The sequence below is a fragment of the Prionailurus bengalensis genome, chromosome B2 (assembly GCF_016509475.1).
Source record: "Prionailurus bengalensis isolate Pbe53 chromosome B2, Fcat_Pben_1.1_paternal_pri, whole genome shotgun sequence".
Taxonomy (NCBI): domain Eukaryota; kingdom Metazoa; phylum Chordata; class Mammalia; order Carnivora; family Felidae; genus Prionailurus; species Prionailurus bengalensis.
Genome location: NC_057349.1, coordinates 129,685,727 through 129,704,604, shown reverse-complemented (window position 1 = coordinate 129,704,604; position 18,878 = coordinate 129,685,727). Strand labels below are relative to the sequence as shown.

The window sequence follows — 18,878 nt, the reverse complement described above, 5'->3', positions numbered from 1 at the left end:
GTTGAGTGTGAGCTCTTCGTGTTCGTGGACAAGCACCATCCACACCTCTGTCCTCTGTGGACTCTGCCAATGCTCTGTACATGTTTGCCAGAGAGCCAATATTTATGTCTAGTCTATGGAGAACCCTAAGTGGGGTGTATGTCTGTATGCAAACTGTATGCTCTTCTGACTGAGCTGAAAATTCCTTTTGTCTAAAATGTCATATCCCTTGGGACGCCTGGACGGCTCAATCGGTTAAGCATCTGACTTCAGCTCAGGTCACGATCTCGCGGCTCGTGAGTTCAAGTCCTGTGTCGGGCTCTGTGCTGACAGCTCAGAGCCTGGAGCCTGCTTCAGATGCTGTGTCTCCCTCTCCCTGCCCCTCCCTCACTCGCTCTCTGTCTCTCTCTTTCAAAAATAAATAAACATTAAAAAAAACTTTTTAGGGGCGCCTAGGTGGCTCAGTCGGTTAAGCGTCCGACTTCAGCTCAGGTCACGATCTCGCCGTCCGTGATTTCGAGCCCCACGTCGGGCTCTGGGCTGACGGCTCAGAGCCTGGAGCCTGTTTCCGATTCTGTGTCTCCCTCTCTCTCTGCCCCTCCCCTGTTCATGCTCTGTCTGTCTCTGTCTCAAAAATAAATAAACGTTAAAAAAAAATTTAAAAAAATAAAACTTTTTAAATGTCATATCCCATTAAACACAATGCTTTAAACATGAGGTCTATTCAACGAACGTGACTGGCCGATAGTTATCAACAACACCTTAGTAGAGAACAAACTCTCTACTTGTATCTGGGAGGTATGAAGGAAGCTATTGTATTTTTGATTATTACCATGTGATCTGAAGGCATGATATAAACTGATGGTGTATATGAGTATTACTTTTCCAAGAGGAGGGTAAGGATGGGGTGCCTAGTCACTCTGGGTTGATACAGATACTATGCTTCAAAACAATATGGTCTGGAGGAGAGCTATTTACTATAATTCCAAGGTGGCTCCTTCCACCCCATGGAACGTTCAGGTCGGCACTTAGAGCGAACCTGAGAACAGCATGTGGCCCTCACCTTACCTAGAAGTCACCTTTGCTCCTATTCCTCTCCTTCACATGACTACCTCCTTGTCTCCTTCAGGCCTCAGTTTGGAAATATCTGCTTCTAAGAACCAAATGTGGTTCTCACCGCAAACTCTTTGGCTCCCTGTACTCAGGTGTTTTGATGCTGGTCTCCCGGAGGCCACAATCTGCTTGAAGTCAAAGGGCAATTCTGACTCACCATTCTTTTTCTGGTCCCAGCAAAGTCTTACCTATGGTAGACCTTCATTCTTGTTTGTGAAACAGATGCATGTCAATCACTTGTTACTTCATTGAAAGTGCTCTCTAATACCTCAATGGACATAGTATCACATAATTTTCAGATTTCTTACATTTAACACCAATGTATCTTTAACATAATACAGATCAGTTTTTCTTATATATTTCAAGGCACTTACTGAGAAAGAATAATGGGAGACTAAAAGCCCTGAAGGTTTTAAGGGAAAAGTCAGCAGTATTGGGCATCAGAGGCCCAAGTACTAACTCGAGATTCCGGTGAGGATCAGAGACCCAGGAACACCCAAGCGTCCTGGGCAGAACCCACACATGGTGTAATGGAAAGGGCACTTGCCATTTATTTTGTTTTCTTTGATCTTCATGTTTCAACTATTAGAGTATGGACACATTATCTTAAAAAGGGATACAAGCATTTGGGACTGTAAAGGCACATGATATGGTTTTGCAAATATAACTAATCGATGGATCAAATAACACTCTTGGATAAATTCGTTTCATGTGAAAGCAAAGGGAGCATTTTACCCCCCCAAAAAGGAATTAAGAACAGCCGAAGGGTGAATTAAGGACATGGGATCGTGGATTTGCATGACAGTGAGACCATGAAAGGAGCAGAAGGAAAAGGGAATCTTGGGTTGTTGTTTGGAATTAAATGCTATCTTTCCAGAGAAATAAATGGTGATCTTGGTGTATGAGGTATTTTCTATTTAACGTAATACTATGTAACGTGAGTTATGAGTGACGTTCTTTTTTACTCTCAGGAAGCAGCTTCCACACCAAATGCTTCCCCCCACTTTCAGTGTGGCTCTGGCAGGTGCACCATCCACACTGTGAGAGGGAGGCTTTGCTGCCTTATTAGTGATATGGCAGCATGTCCAGCATTTATTTCTATCTCTTTCAGTACAGACTAGCTAAGCAAGACGCTATCTTGGACCTTATTTGACCAAAAAGAACTGAATGTACTAATTCTAAGTAAAGAATAAGAAAGCAAAAACACTCTCAAACATCCGTGGACCTATGACTATGAGGTCTGCCATCTTTTTAGAACATCAGGGCCTGCTGGCTTAATTAACATAAAACTGTCAGCAACACTTTATTAGGTTGATAAGGGAAACACTTCCTTTGAAGTTAGGCCAGCCCAATGACTGACATGCCACACGGACCAGACAAGCACTAATGATGGACTGTTCCATAATGACGGGTGTGATTTTTCTTTTTTTTAAGGGTGTGATTCTTGAATGTTGAAAAGACTGTATCAGGGACAAACCACAGATGGATTTGAAACTCAACAGTTTGGTGAGACAGGACAGTTGGACTTGAAAAAAAAAATCACTATTTGCACGAATACTTTCAAATTAATCCCCTTGAAATCTATGTAGGTCTGTTTTCTCTTTATGTTCCAGGGATATTATCATTAAAAATATTAATTTCTTATAGTCAGTACTTGTAAGTTTAACCAGAGTCTTTCAAGGGAGCAGGACTAAGGAAAGCCCCCGAATACTATGCTTAATATTGAATAAAGCAAAACAATAAATTTCTAACAGATTGTTAATAGGGCTTCTAAAACTTCTGCAGGCTAATTAAATGCAAACAAGAGGTTATGGACTTTCAGAGAAAGTAATTTTAAGTTACAATATCTGTCAAATGCCCTTTTGTTTCTTTGTTTTTGTTCTTTTGTCTTTGAAGGATTTGGGTCAAGAACAGAGGAAGAGAAGTTTGTTTTCAGCAGTTTCTAAGAATTCTCAAAATGCCTACAGAACTTAAGCTAGGTCTGACAAGTTTTTGCCATTCAACTCATAGGCAGACATTATAGAACAGGAAACAGTCTGTCTCCTAAGGATTCATTTCTATGCTGCATGGAATCATCTGGAACCAGTGACCAGGAACTTGTGAATGTCTTGAGGGGTCCTTGATAGACATATATTTTGCTGGTATCTTAACTGACCATAGCATATTCACTCTAGAAACCAAGGTCTTTAAAGAAGCCTTCAGAGAATAGCATAATTGCCCCTGGCATCTTTTGAAATTTCTAATTGCACAGACAAATCATAAAGCAGGTTTCTGTGGTTAATACAGTAACCACAGTCCCTAGCATCTCTGGGAACTATTCCTGGGTCTCTCTCAGACATGTCTAGAACCTCAACTAGGACCTACAACATTAAGTATCTGGATGCCACCAGCCAAGCTCCCACAAATGGAGACAGTGCTATGCTGAAATATCTTGGTTTTGATGTTCTACCATGCTGACATGCTCACAGGGGTCAGTTCTAACCAGTAAAAAAGATATTCAGATTGATACCATTTTTTCTAAAAAAATAATAATAATAAACATAATACTGACATGAAGTTTCTGAGGGGGCATCTGGATGGCTCGGTTGGTTAAGCACCCGACTCTTGATTTCAGCTCAGGTCATGATCTCATGGTTCATGCAATCAAGCCCCACGTCAGCTCTGTGCTAACAGTGGAGAGGCCCTGCTTGGGATTCTCTCTCTCTCTGTCTCTGTCTCTGTCTCTGTCTCTCTCTCTCTCCCCCTCTCTCTGCCCCTGCTCCGCTTGTGTGCTCCCTCTCCCAAAATAAATAAACTCAGAGCCTGGATCCTACTTCAGATTTTATGTCTCCCTCTCTCTCTGCCCCTCCCCCACTCATACTCTCTTTCAAAAATAAACATTAAAAAAAAAATTCCCAGCTCTCTAATGATTGAAGAGAATATCCCTTCTGATTATTACTGTTAATTAATGCTTAATTGATTGTTAATTAATTAAATAAAAAAATAAATAATGATGTGCTTACAAAATGGACGCATCTACCTAAGAAAATCATCCTATTTCTCTTCACTAGTTATAATTTCTCTCTTCTTTGTATTTGCAAACCTGCTCTCTCTCTAACTGGTCCTAACCTAAGAATCACTGTTTGGAGCCTAAGACCTGATTCTCAATATTGAGCTGTATTGAAACAAAAGAATAGGGGGTTTCTCTTGATTTTACCTTTCTTATCTTCTGCCTTTTCCTCCAGAGGTGGTGTTTTTTCAGCTACACAGCCATTACCTTCTTCAGATTTTACTACATTTTCCTCTCGGGTAGATTCCTCTCCGATGGGTATCATGTGCCCGTTTGAATTTTCAAAGTTAACTGTTACATCTCCATCTAAAATGGGGAAAGAAACACCTAGATGTCTAACTTGATGGTTTTCTTAAAACCCAGTTTTCCAGTTATTAGGACTATAGGGTTTGGGTTCATGTATCAGGCCCTGGGAACCAAATATATCCTGTATTGTTTCACCATGTTTTACTAAACATTTCATTCAAACAAAAGAGCTAGGAAATCCTTAGTCTTGGGGGAAAAACAGTAATGGTGGGGATATCCACGTGCCCTTTTAGGACAGTAGAAATTATTATCCTAATTATGAAATATCCCAGGGCAGCACAGCCCTTCTCTTCTTGCGTTTGGTTTTGTTGAAGTCAGGACTTAGGAGTCTCTGTCATTCAGACACTGAACGGTAAAAGGAGAAATCTGAAAAATGGAATAAACATTTTAACAAGCACTAAAAACACAAGGTGAATATAAGTACACAAATAACATGAAATGTAGTTACACATACAAATGATAAGAGGGATAATATGAAATTTTCCAACTGCCACTGTCTCCAGATTGTTGCATCTATGATATGCTAACTTTACATAGAAAGATAACTGCCACTCTGTATTCAGGAAAAGCTAGTAGTGAGGCTAATTTTATTTTCATTTTCTTACTTATGGAAATATTAAAATGTATTCAGATCATTGTCACATATAACTGACCAAAAGCCTTTAATGTGACCTAATAATAATTTGAAAACATTAGGGGGAAAACCATGTAATTAAAAGAAAAAGTAATTGCAGAGGAACTTTTTAAAAATCACAACTGAAAATAAAATTTGCAATATGTTATCTAAATCAGAAATAACTAATTTTAATCCCTGAACTTTCATAATTTTTAGAAGCTTCAAAAGTGAATGAGATTTTGCATAAACTCTTAACTCAGTGATACTTGAAAAGATTAACCTTAGGTCATATATGGAACATTTGAAGAGGCTTTGCTACCATTGTAAAAGTAATAATAATAATAATAATAATAATAATAATAATAATAAAGTTGAAGTTTTGACTTTGCAAATTTGAAGAAATGCATGATTACAGCGATTCTTATGCAGTTTTTTATTAATCTTATTTTGGCAATCGTTACAAATAAAACAGAGATCATCTCTCAAACTTTCATTAAATATGACTGAACTGCTTTGGCTCAACAATAAAATCCATTGGCCTTCTCCACAAAAACAGGCATGACATTTTAATAAGAAAAATACATATCATGGAATTCTGTCATGCTCAAAATGAAAATGAAATTGTTGCTTAAGCCATATAACTTCCAAGTACCTATAATCTGATTCCTGTCTAAAAGTAAAATAGACAATAATTGAAGGTAATGCCATTGCAAATAAATCTTAACTATTTCAATAAAATTAAGGTAATACTTTTCGAAGAGTATAGGTCAAACCAAAATGAAACCAAAAGACTCTTCATTCTTATTATTAGATCCCAAGGAATTCACTATTAAAAACAAGGGAGGGGAGACATAATGTAATGTCCAGGTATTAGACACAGGAAAACCAAAAACTAATGCAAGAATGGAAAATTCCAAACAAAGTAGAAAACCACTTCTTTATATAAAAAAAAAACCTCAATTTTTAGGCAACCCAAATACAAATTTACCTTTGAGTTCTCTGGCTTTAGTTGATAACAAAAATATGCTGAAGTTATGTTAATGAAAATTTAATTCTGTTTCAACCCTTATTAAGCTAGAATTCTATAGTAGGTTAAAGAACCGATTTTTTAAAATCTAGAACAAAAAAGCTAGAGAGAAAATTAATAGTCAAAGTGCAATAAGAAATTGGATTATCACATAAAGTCAACAAAGTGGAAAGATACTTACTTCGAGGTATGAAATAAAGCTAGCGCATATGAAAATAACTGTAGAAAAAGGAGACACATATGTGATAAATACAGAATTCAAGAATAAAACACAGTAGAGATGAAGTTATTAATAACTAATTGGCGTGTGTATTGAAAAAGTTTTCTAGTTTTGTACGTCATTGTAGAGTTAGAATAAGTTAAGTCCTTGATACAGTTTACGTATGTAAGTAAAATACACACACACGTGCTGGCAAAGGACAGCAGGGAAAGATGCTGACGTTACAGCAATAAGAGCATTCGTGTGCAAAGGCAAAAGGCAACTCAAAAAAGGTTGTAAGCTTAAAGTGAACCAAGAGATACACAGACGTCTGGGGGCTTTACCTCCTTCTGCTCAAACAAGTGTATCTGGGATATAGTTCACAGAGAAACAGAGATAAGGAGAAGGCTGTGAGACCAAAAGGTGAGTGACTCATCAGAAGGTTAAAAAGTACACCACAGGAGAGAAAGAAAGGAGGCTGGAAGGCAGGCAGAAACATCTCCTTGCCCTCGTGTTAAAGCTACGGGGAGAGATGGAAGGAAAGAACCAGAAATAAGGAAGGAACTTGGACTAGACCTTGGAATTCTCAGGAGAGAAGGCCAATTGTTGAACTTTTAGCTGAAGTTAGATCTTACTGTAAAAAAGATCATCTAAAAGGAATAATAATAATAACAATATAGCTGAGAGTGAGGGTGTGGGGTGGGGTGGGGTGGGATGGTCAAACCTAGGGGAGCTGGAGGGATTCTAAAAGCTTATCTGGCTCACTGAATAAAGGGCAAAATTGACAGTAAGTGTCAAGAGAGCTGAGGCAAGGTCAAGCAGATCAAGGCAAAGAATGAATCTTCACTGGTAGAAGACAGGAGGCTGTCACCAAGCACAGCAGCTTCCAGTCTCTGGCTAGAGCTGAAAACAGACCGAAACTCTCAAGATAATTGTTTTTGGAAAAATGACAGAAAACTATTTTTTTCCAGCCCTTGGTCGAAAAGGGGAAAAGACTGTTTACTATAGGCATCACCAGGAACTTTCAAGGTTTAGGTCATTTCTTTTTTTTTTTTTTATTTTATTTTTTATTTTTTTTTCAACGTTTTTTATTTATTTTGGGGACAGAGAGAGACAGAGCATGAACAGGGGAGGGGCAGAGAGAGAGGGAGACACAGAATCGGAAACAGGCTCCAGGTTCTGAGCCATCAGCCCAGAGCCTGATGTGGGGCATGAACTCACGGAGTGCGAGATCGTGACCTGGCTGAAGTTGGACGCTTAACCGACTGCGCCACCCAGGCGCCCCGGTTTAGGTCATTTCTATAGGTCTACTTAGGGGCCACAAAAAAGGCAGAAAGTACAATTCAGTAACTTATGGCTTCCCAAACATTAAACCTATTACAGTATGTTTAGGTGAAAAATTGTTTTTCTTCTTTTGTGTTTTAAAACTTGTAATGTTCAGCTTACAAAAGTTACCAAAAGGTCAACCAGTGTCCGATTTCTGGGAAATAAGTATATGATATCATAAGCGATCAAGTACATAGTTTAACAGATTAGGCAGAGCAAAAACCAATCAACACTAAGGATTTCTTTAAACTGGACATTGCCACTTGTTTTTAGAAAAAGTAAACTTTTTTCTAGCTATGATTTTTTAATCAGATAAAAAAAGGGGGTCTTTATATCTGTCTTTCATACTCGGTAACGGTTTCATCATAAATTTTTCCATTTTTCCTTTCTTTAAAACATTTCCAAATTGGGGTGCCTGGGTGGCTTAGTCGGTTAAGCATCTGACTTCAGCTCAGGTCACGATCTCACGGTTTGTGGGTTTGAGCCCCGCATCAGGCTCTGTGCTGACAGCTCAGAGCCTGGAGCCTGCTTCGGAATCTGTGTCTCTCTCTCTCTCTCTCTCTGCCCCTCCCCTGCTTGTACTCTGTCTCTGTCTCTGTCTCTCTCTCAAAAATAAATAAAGATTAAAAAAACCTTTTTTTTTAAATTTCCAAATAAACGATACCAAACAATTACACTGGCCAACCCCAGAAAGGGTATTACTCTCCCCAGAAAGGGGACTGATTGCTCAGTGGATTTGTAGTTTTTCTCCTGCCTCCCAAGAGATTAGAGGGGAGACAGAGTTTAACATTTCAAGTCTACCTTCAACTGACAATAAGTTAGGGATGTGCATTTTTTTTTAAGCCCCAGACAGGAAATAAATAGCTTCCTAGTAATGGAAAACTAGAGAAGACATAAAATTCATTCATAAAACAGAATGAGAAAAGTATAATAGGTCAGAGATTGAAATCAAATGCCTAAAACTGTGAGGGCTCAAGAAAAATGGTATTATTCATTCCAGACTTTTCCCTACATTCTTTGAAGCAGGAGTAAAATAGTAAAGCATTCCCTAGCCCTGTTCAGGAATTATTCAGATGTTGGAAAAAGTGTGTCATTTGGGTTTATAAATAGTGAATTCCAAAAGATGTTCTCTGCAAGGCACATTTATCAGAAAAAGAGAAGTAGTATGATTTCAATTCCAAATTAATAGTACCTTGTTTCATAAAAGTACAGTAATACAACTTTAGCCCAGTAAATATCCAGGGGGTGGGGCAAGGGAAGGCACGAGGTAAATCAACAATTTTGCAACAAAAATTCCCTTTAGTTTTAATAGTAGTGGGACCAATGAAAACTATTTGGCATTACTTATTTGGAGAAATAATCAATCTCGGTGTCTTCTTCTGAGGGTCTATCTTGGTTTGTACCTAATCCTTGTCTTTTTGAGCAAGACTCCCTCTTGGGAGGGTAATAAAAGGGGGCAGGGGAAGATTAGGGGCAGGGGAAAAATACTTGGAAATAGTAATTGTTAGTGAAAAGGTGAAAGACAATTAGATTCAAAGAAATGAAAAGAGCACAACGGTAGGCAAATTACTTGAGAGAATGCATAAAGCAGATTAATTTGTCTATTCATGCCTTCCTGATTGAACATTTGAATGTATTATAGAGAATAAAGGACAAGAGGTACATTGACATTTCTTTTCTCTCTCTTTTTCTTTTACTGGTAGATTGAAGAAACCCAAAGGCACCAGCCAAGCTAAAACTTTGCATTTACTCAAACAATTGAGATAAATTGTATAGAAAGACTGAAGCTCAAGAAAAGAAGAGGGGTCATATAAGCATTTGTATCTTATCTGTATCTTCAGCCAGTTCACCTTTGGAGAGCTTTAGGGTTAGTGACATACGGTGAAGGACTCACCAAGAAGGTCATTGAATTTCTTTTCTAGAATACCTTCGATCCTCTGCAGCCCACAAAGGCATTCTGAATTAAAGCAAGACTCTCAGAGGGCCATACTCACAGCTTTATCTTCCAAAGACCATGATCATCTTAAATTTCAAAAGAAAATGAAAGAAAGACCAAAGAATGAGGGATCAAGTTACTTTAAATGTATGATTAATTTCCTCACCTTGATCAGGCAACTCCTTAAGAACGCCCCTTCTTATCAGCTCCTCTCTACTTTGTCTTGTAGATATCTTCCTTTCTAATACTTTTAAAGAGAATAAGCATAAGTAAGAATCAAGTCATTGCTTAAAATAATTATGAAAAACATTGCAAGTAGAATCGAACACATTTATTCTGTTCACTTGAAGGCTCAAACCCCAGTGTTTCTAGTCGTCTCGGAAAACATGTGGTTGGAGTCAGTATCATTAGGACAAAGGCAAAGGACTGCAGCCCATGCTCTGAAACCCAGCCCCTGGGCCTGGTCCTTCAAATGACGATGTTTGGCCAAGAATCCAGACACATGATTTCCTATCAACTAAAGAGCACACAGTTTGAAATATTCCTTTTTTTAGGCATTCTAAAACCGGCTTTTGTGAATATGCAATGTATGTAAAGGATATGTATGCTTACATTTAAACCAAACAAACAAACAAACAAAAACTCAATATTCAGGTAATTCATCTGAATCCCAGTGAAAAAGGACTACTCTTCCTCCTGCCATCTATCACAAAAGTCCAACACATCAGATCTCTGTGACTCATTTCCTTGCCATACTCAAAAGGTCTAGCATGTTCCAGTACATCCCCTGACAAACCCCAAGTCTTAAGAGGATGGAATGAATTCATGCTTTCACAGGCATGTAAAGGGATGGGGATCTCAACACTGCCTCTTCCTTCTGGAAGAATTTAAATTCCTGTTACAACTTCAGAGTGGAGAAGCTCAGGGTGGGACTTTAATAGTATTCACTTTATGTGTATATAATATTAGTTTCCTGAACCCTGCAGGTCTGACTCTACTCCCCACTTTGAGGGGCCAAAGAGGTGTGTAAAATTAATACGGAGTCACGTCACCTACTAATCCTCTGAGCCGACATTCTCTGACGTGTGTTCTTATACAAGTCTCTTCCCTCTAGATGCCCTGTTAGAAAAAGCATCTTGACACAGCAAAAAGGGGCCACAGAAAGGGCAATTTAGGTAGAAGGAAAGGTGCGTTGGTGGAGACTGGGTAGCCACAGCAGGACTGGATTCTGTTGCCCCCTAAAATTCCTATTCCTGGCCTCAGAATTTGCAAATCCTGGAACCACATGAACAACATCATTTCAAGATCCAAACTAAACCCCATTACTGCAAGCCCTACTCTGACACCCAGAAACAGAACCCGTACTAACACTAAGCACATGTTTTCTGGGGGTGCCCCAGGTGGCCTCAAGTAAGGACACTTTGAAGACAGAGAAGGGAAGGGAGAGGTGTGTCTTGGGCCAAGAGCTTGGGCCCAGCACCTGCACGTCCTCAGTAAGTGTTTAGTAATGGCATGAGTCCCAGAATACCAACACTTAGTCTCTCTTGAAGAAATTGAAATATTTTTTACCTTTTCTGATAACCATTAATTGTGTATTCCTCTTTAATCCTGGTATTCGTCTTTTATCCTGACCTTTATCCTGACAAAGGTCAGAGTAAAATTTGATATTTAACACAGATTTCATATGACAACTCCGACGAAATCTGTTTCCTCCTTCTTAGAGACCTGAATTCATTTTTATTTTATTTACCGCATATGTGCCCTTTGTTCCTGGTTTTGTCAAACATAGTTTTGGATAGAATCAGAATATAAACAAACAAGACAAAGAATAAATGAATGAGTGAATGAACAAATGGTCAAAAAAATAATCACAAACATCTTATTGGTTCCAATGGAGACACACACACACACAACTTCCCGTCTTCCTTTAGATTGCCACCCACCCTCACTCTCCACCCTCTTCCAGAAGCAAGTAACAACAGCTCCCGCGAATGTTGGTCATTTCAATGGACAAAGTTAACTGGGTGGGGGAAGGGGGGGGCAGCCAGAGCTGTTCTTTGATGGGAGTTCTTTCATCTAAAAAGAGTGCTGTTATTTCAGTACAGCTTCGATTTGTTCAGGCTTTTGTCAATGAGAACTCCTGTCAGCACAGGAAGCCAAACAACACCCACAATGACACCATGGGGCACTGCAAAGACAGTGCAGGTGGTTCAGAAGGACCCTGACCACTGTGGTTCCCCAAGGATTGTACAAACCCATTCATGCTTGACTGGGGCTCTGAGGAGACCCAGGCCCGAGACAGATTGGGGCAGAAGACAGATGGGGCTAAATTTGTCCAGGGAAGTGACAACAGGACTTGAGGTGGGATAAGACCATAGAATGGGGAACAGATGCCAAGTTTAGGCAGCCGCACCGGGGTCTGGGCTGCTGGTCGACCTCTTTGGACCGCAGGACGGCTCCTGCCGCTTGCCCCGGCCCCCAGGCCTGGAGGTGGGCCCAAGGATTCCAAGCTTGAGGACACAGGTGGCAATTGCAAGAGCAGGTGCCATTAGCCACATTCTGAGGGGCCAAATGCAGTCGATTCAGAACATAGTCCTTGTGGCTGTCTGCCCCTTCACCTTAGGAAACAACTTTTCATTGTTTGCTGTTTCTGCAGAGTGATCTAAAACATGAAGTGGTTGTCAGGGGTCCTGGATTCTAGTCCCAGAACTTCCACAATGAGTTCTGTGAGCTGTCTCTTCAGGTTCCAGTGCCTCTGATCTGTTATCTGTAAACTGAGGGACGCGATTCAGTGATCGCTAACGGACAACTCATCCAGCTCAAATGTTGTGTGATCCAGTATCATTAATCAAAGCCATTCTGTAATCACTGCTTTGGGCGCCTTTAAAAGCTTTCACTCTTGTACTGAAAGATCGTCTGAGAGCCCAAACCTATCTTTTGTTTCTGCCTTTCCATTATGGATCCCTGAGGATGCTTCAGTTTTAAGTTTTAAGCTTTCTGTCGCTTTAGTTCTAATTTAATCTCAGTTAAAAATCCCTCATCTTTCTTCCTTGCAAATTCTGGAGCTTTGAAGCAGCTTGGCTTCCTGCCAGGAACTGAAACCAACAGCTTTGTTCTTTGCTTTACCTCTTATAAACGGGCCCTGATAGGAAAACATCTTGGCAATTTGTTTGGTCTTTGGCTGAGCAGATTTTTAACACGTAGTGCAGATAACTGTGTACGGGGCCAATGAGAACACACTGCAGGCGACTGAGCATGGAAAGTATGTTGCTGGGGCACAAAGTTCCAACCACTGCTCTCCCAGAAGAACAAGTATCACACTCTTCATCTTTTAAAATATTTGCCTCATGTTTATATAGTGTCTGTATGTTTGCAAAGCACATTCACCGGACACTTTTTCATAGGCTTGGAAGCGTTCTGCATCGGAATGAGTCTGAGAGGTCACTCCCGTCCAACATGCCGCCCAAAGCAGGAGCCATTTCAGGAACATTCCTGAGATGTGCTCACCTGCTGAAAACATTCAGAGGCAGGATGGCCCTCTCCAGGCATCTGTCACCCTCGTTCTTAGGAAGATATTCCTCAAAGGGAGTCAGAATCCCACTCCCTGTAATTTCACACGTTCATCAAACCCGTGCTCCCCACAGCTCTAGAGTAAAGTAAGTCATCCGTGATGGGAAAATAGTCTGAGTTACCTTTGTGTTCACTGAGAGCAAAGTGGGTTGTTGAAGCCCCCTAGAACCTGATGCCTAGTATCCAACCAGCTGTTCTTTGACTCTGAAGTTCACACTAATCTGTGCAACGATAGCAATAATGTTGGGGGTCTCACAAATACTGCTGGGGAAGAGATTTAGCAGGGAGGTCAGATCATTGGATGCAGTAGCTAGGTCTCTCCATGAAAAGTATGGTTACCAGTTGAGTAAACAGCTCGTGGTTACTTACTTTTATCCCAATTAAGAAAGCGTGTGTGGTTTTTTTATGAAGATCAAAGCAAACCCAAGGCTTCTGTTTTGCTCTCTGGATTGGGTGAATTCAAGTTCTGACAGTTCAATTCTGGTTACAACAGCACACACTTTGCTAAGCGAGGGATGCACTGTGCCCCATTTTCCTGCCTTCACGCTTATACTCTGGTGCTACAAGTATTTGAAGAAGACTGATCTTCCAAAAACATACAATGGCTGTCCATCCATCTCACTTTGAATTCTCTCTCTACTCCTTGGCATGGTCTCCACCATGCCCCCCAGAGGCTGCCCCCCACATGATGCCTCCCGCCCCCCCATGGGATCCTTTCCTCACCTCTCCCTCCTGGCTCTCTCTGCTCCAGCCCCTCCAGCCCTGCTTCTTGTCACCTGATGCAAGCAGCAAGCTCCTGCACGGTGGCCTCTGTCCTTACAGGATGGGATTTCCCCAGACCCCCACACGGCTCATTCCACCACTTCCTTCGAGTCTTTGCTCAAATGTCACCTTATCAGAAATCCCTCCATCGCACAGCCGTGGAATAGCTTGTTCGTCTTCTCGCCTCTGTCTACCTTATCCGGCACAGTATGTCACCCCCTCCTGAAATGGGACCCACTCCTTAAATGGAGTTTCGATGAGAACCAAAGCTCTTGTTTTGTTTACTGCTGTTTCTCCAACAGTGCCTCGCAGGTTGTTGGAACTCAGAAAACATGTGCATTTGTTGCATAAATGAATAAAAGAAAATAGGCAAATAATGCTAACAGTTTCGTTTTCTGCCCCTTCCCTCCCTCCAGTCTACGAGAAAGCAAACGAGGCTTGTGGCAAAACTCTACGAACAGGAGTCTTCTGTTTTCTGCCCCCTCTGCTACTTGGCTGGGCCCGCCAAAGGGAAAATCCTGAGCTGTCTGTCCTATGGCTCATCTGAAAAAGTCTCTGTGTGCTCTGAAGAAGGAAGGCTGTAGTGTGAGGAGGACAGACGGCAGCCAACTAACAGGATGTAGCACACGACCGGGCTCATCATAAATTTTAAATGATTTATGATGTCCTTCTGGGCATGAAGCCTGCATTCAGGAGAGGAGGCCGGGGCACATGCTACCAGCTCCTTGCTGTGGACGCTCGGCCAGGATTTTATATTACTCTGGAAGTATCTGGGAGAGTAAATCTTGTAGTCAACAAGCCACTTGTGTTTTCTTCTGGCGAGGAAAGAGAGTCCTAATTCTCAATTCTAACACCGTTTAATGACGGAACAAAACAGAAGAGCAATTAGACTACTAAATAAGCGTACCGTGTTATCTTCTTGGTGCTGAGTGCTGAATGGCCTTACTGTAAAACTGTGACAGAAACAGAGAACTGCTTGTCTCGTGTTGAAAGCGTTCTAGAAGAGCCTGGCTTTGCTTTACCTCTCCTCAATAGCAGTTACAGAAAACAGAATGTCAGAAAACGGCCTCCTTTTTAAAAGACCCTTCACGAAAGCGTAGCAAAGTCATTTAAAGCAACAACCACCAAAATGCCACCCAACGGGACATTTGCAAAAACCTTCCAAAACATCTCAAGAACATAAGGCAGCGGAATAAAGCCAACGTCCCCCACTAAAAATACTCAGGGGTCTGGCCATTTTCTTATTTATCCATACCCTTCTTCTACTTAAAAATCCTACTGACTACAGAACAAGCCCGACTCATCTGAACCCGGCCAGGCTTTACCACCGGTCCCGGGGAACCATTCTTCCCCTCCCTCTGTTCACCTCCCTTTTTCACAAGCCCCATGCTAAAGTCAAACCTCGCTCCTCACCATTTTAAAGACTTTCTGTACCTCCTCAGCTCCACTCCTTTGTTGTTTCTTTCTCCTCGAATCAGACCTTTGCCCTCTCTCCCTCTCTGGTGGAATCCTCCTAACATTCTAAGATCTCTTCACACAGCGGCCCCTGCTAGGGATCTCAGCATCCTGGCTGGCGAGATTCAGTAACAACTGTGTTCCTGACACACGTCAGAGTAACTTCTCTGTGCCTCAGCTTTCTCATCTACAAAATGGGAAAACAGCTGCTACCTTTTCTGGCTCTTTTGGAGGCTAAATGAGTTAAAAAGCTAACGTGCTCAGACCAGTACCTGCAATCTAGAAAGCACTGAATAAATGTTAGCTATTACCAGTACCTGTGTTCTAGCACTTCTCTACTTTTCATTGCTACACGTGTACAGGGATGCATATTGACATGACTCTAAGCCCTATGAGAGATGTCTTGTTTATCATTTCATCCTCATAATGCCCCAATACACTGCATTAAGTTTCTGCATTTGTGTTTTGAGGGGAGGGAGGGAAGACATGTCTAGAACCCTTTGCTAACCTTTTCTACTTATTAAAAAACATTTTTTTAATGTTTATTTAGTTTTGAGAGACAGAGAGAGACAGAACCCAAGTGGGGAAGGGGCAGAGAGAGAGGGAGACACAGAGTCCGAAGCAGGCTCCAGGCTCTGAGCTGTCATGTCAGCACAGAGCCCGACGTGGGGCTCAAACCCACGGACCGTGAGATCATGACCTGAGTGGAAGTTAGATTCTTAACCGACTGAGCCACCGAGGCACCCCTGTACTTATTTTAGACATAGCTTTGAGGAACCACCTTCCTCCTCTCTCAGTCCATGTGATCTGTGTGAAGCTAACCCCAACCCTGGGCTCCAAGACTGCCAGGCTTATCCAATCAGAGCCTAGTATCTTCCTGGCATTGGTGATTGGTTACAAGAGAGGCTGTGTCCCAACTGTACCAATGACATCCAGCCTGAGAATTTCTGGAACAGGAAAAGAAGGCTTTCTCTTTCTTTTGTATCTGTTGAAACTAGCCACATATGAGCCTAGAGCCCCTAGTAGTCATTTTGCCTCCATAAAAGGAGAATCTAACTTAGAACAAAACAAAAAAGCCAATACTGAAGAACAGGCTCAAAGAAGGAGATGGATTCTTAATCTTAGTTTTTAAGCACCTGGACCCAACCATACCTGAAGGTTGATGCCCCTGGTCTTTTCACTTTCATGAACCAATAAATTTCCCATTTGCTTAAGTCTATTATTATTCATCAGCAATAAAGAGCTTTTACTTTTGAACAGCCAAAAAAAGGTATTACATAGATGCTTTTTTTAAAAGTGAATTTTCTCCCAACAGAAGACAAAGATTCTCTAGATTTTCAAGGCAGAAATATGAAAGAAGAACTACATAGACCTTCTTTATCCCCCTCAAGTTCAAGAATTTGAAAGCTGACCAGACCTTAAAAAAGAGGAAGATGGTGAGATCTATGTCCCTCCTCCTCTTTGGAAATCGGTGCCACAACTTCCTCCAGAAACCTTATAGTAATCATCCATTTATTTGCTGCTTAAATGGCATTTTTATATTTACTTTCTCATCCTGCTTCCCAGTATTCCTGAAAGACAGGCTAAGCAATTCTTTTTAGTTCCCTCAAATAGATAAGGATATCAGGATTTAAAAAGGCTAAATACATTTTCCAATCATAGACGCAGAATCCAGTTGAATCCAAGTGTGTCTAACCAAAAGCCTACTGCTTACATTCTCCAAACTGAGTTGATAATTATAAACATTTCAACTTCCCCGTGACAGGTATCATGCTTTCCAAATTTCCCTCAAGATATGAGGCAGAGAAACTTTTTTTTTTTTTTTTCAACGTTTATTTATTTTTGGGACAGAGAGAGACAGAGCATGAACGGGAGAGGGGCAGAGAGAGAGGGAGACACAGAATCGGAAACAGGCTCCAGGCTCTGAGCCATCAGCCCAGAGCCCGACGCGGGGCTCGAACTCACGGACCGCGAGATCGTGACCTGGCTGAAGTCGGACGCTTAACCGACTGCGCCACCCAGGCGCCCCGAAACTTTTTAAAGTTAATTTTCAATGAGCACTTTTTAGATGGTAGTACATTCTCATAGTTCGAATTATAAAAGGATACAATAAAAAGTCTCACTCTCACCTTCCCCTCCACCTATTCAAATCGAACCCCAGCTGTACTCCACAAGTAAATAACCACGCTTATTAGTTTCCCATGTATCCTTCCAGACTTTCTTAGGCAAATGCAAATATTCATTTTTATTATTCTCTTTTCACACCAAAGGTAAGCTGTTTTACAAATTGTTCAGCATTATGCTTTTTCATTAAACACTGTATGTAATACTTTTACAATTTCAGGCGATGGGGTGACAGACAAAGGCCAGGTTGAGGAGGAAAATGTGATGATCTTTGTCTTGTGGAAACAACAGCAGCTGAAATCAGTGCTGTGTGCAGAGGGGGCGAGCTGGGAACAGCCATGGGAAGTCAACCCCAGGGACTCCTGGATTTTATTCCCCAGGGGTAAGATTTAGGCCTAGAACAATGAGCAAGTCCCCGATCCCAGATGGGCCAGGAAGTACAAATAATCCTAGGAGACTAATCAGAGGCCAGGATGTGTGAACTACGTGAAACACAGCTTGTCTTTCTTCCAGTAGGACTCTCACCGATACGTGAGCAACACAAATGTTTACGACAGGTGCTTCTGGATTTATCCTGTCTTTCCATTTCTTGTTTCTTCACATTAAAAGATGGTAAACTCAAAACAGGGTGACACCACAAATGTTACAGAAGTTTGGAACAAAGAGAATGATACTCATCCTTAGAGTAATTAATTCTAACTTCACACTATGAACAAGCTAGAGACCTGATATAAACACGAATCTCATCTCTAAATGGTGAAGAGGTTTTTCAAACTAGAAGATCAGACAAGAGTGGGTGTGAAAGAGACCTTAGTCCTAAACGAAGATATGCCCACTTGTTTAAATATCAAATTCAACTGAGTAGGATTCAAATTCAACTGTGTCAGAAATTATTCATATCTTAGGCCAAAATGTTTTGAAGGGGTTAATATGTAACCTTTAAAAGCCTGTTTTTATTTAGTGAACCTAAAAACAATATATAATAAAACACCATCAACTCAAACCAACAGGCGTGAGTAACCAGCTGGAGTAGTAAGGCTGAGCAGGCGTTCCCCCAAATCCATGGTTACCACCTTCACATACATATCTCATCAGACTAGGATTCTTCAGGTGATTAAATTTTTTTCTGTCTTTTTTTCTTAAAGCGGCTAGGATTTTAAATAATTTTTAAAAATATTTATTCATTTTTAAGAGAGAGAGAGAGAGGGAGCATGAGTGGGGGAGGGGTAGAGAGAGAGGGAGACACAGAATCCAAAGCAGGCTCCAGGCTCTGAGCTGTCAGCACAGAGCCTGATGTGAGGCTCGAACTCATGAACCATGAGATCATGACCTGAGCTGAAGTCTGACACTTACCCAGCTGAACCACCCAGTTGTCTCCAAAATCTGTTTTCTTAAACAACCTAAGCATCCATTGAT

At 41.1% G+C, this 18,878-nt stretch overlaps 1 protein-coding gene across 8 annotated transcripts in view; it reads right to left on the bottom strand.

Annotated features, from left to right (window-relative positions):
• Positions 1 to 18,878, bottom strand: part of PHACTR2 (phosphatase and actin regulator 2) — a 196,947-nt gene that overhangs the window by 58,678 nt on the left and 119,391 nt on the right. For all 8 annotated transcript variants that reach the window (XM_043592506.1, XM_043592503.1, XM_043592505.1 and 5 more), the window contains exons 3-4: positions 9,718 to 9,798; positions 4,289 to 4,447 (exon numbers count right to left, since the gene is read on the bottom strand). In XM_043592506.1, coding sequence (XP_043448441.1) covers positions 4,289 to 4,447; positions 9,718 to 9,798 — 240 coding nt within the window. The remainder of the gene's footprint in view (positions 1 to 4,288; positions 4,448 to 9,717; positions 9,799 to 18,878) is intronic.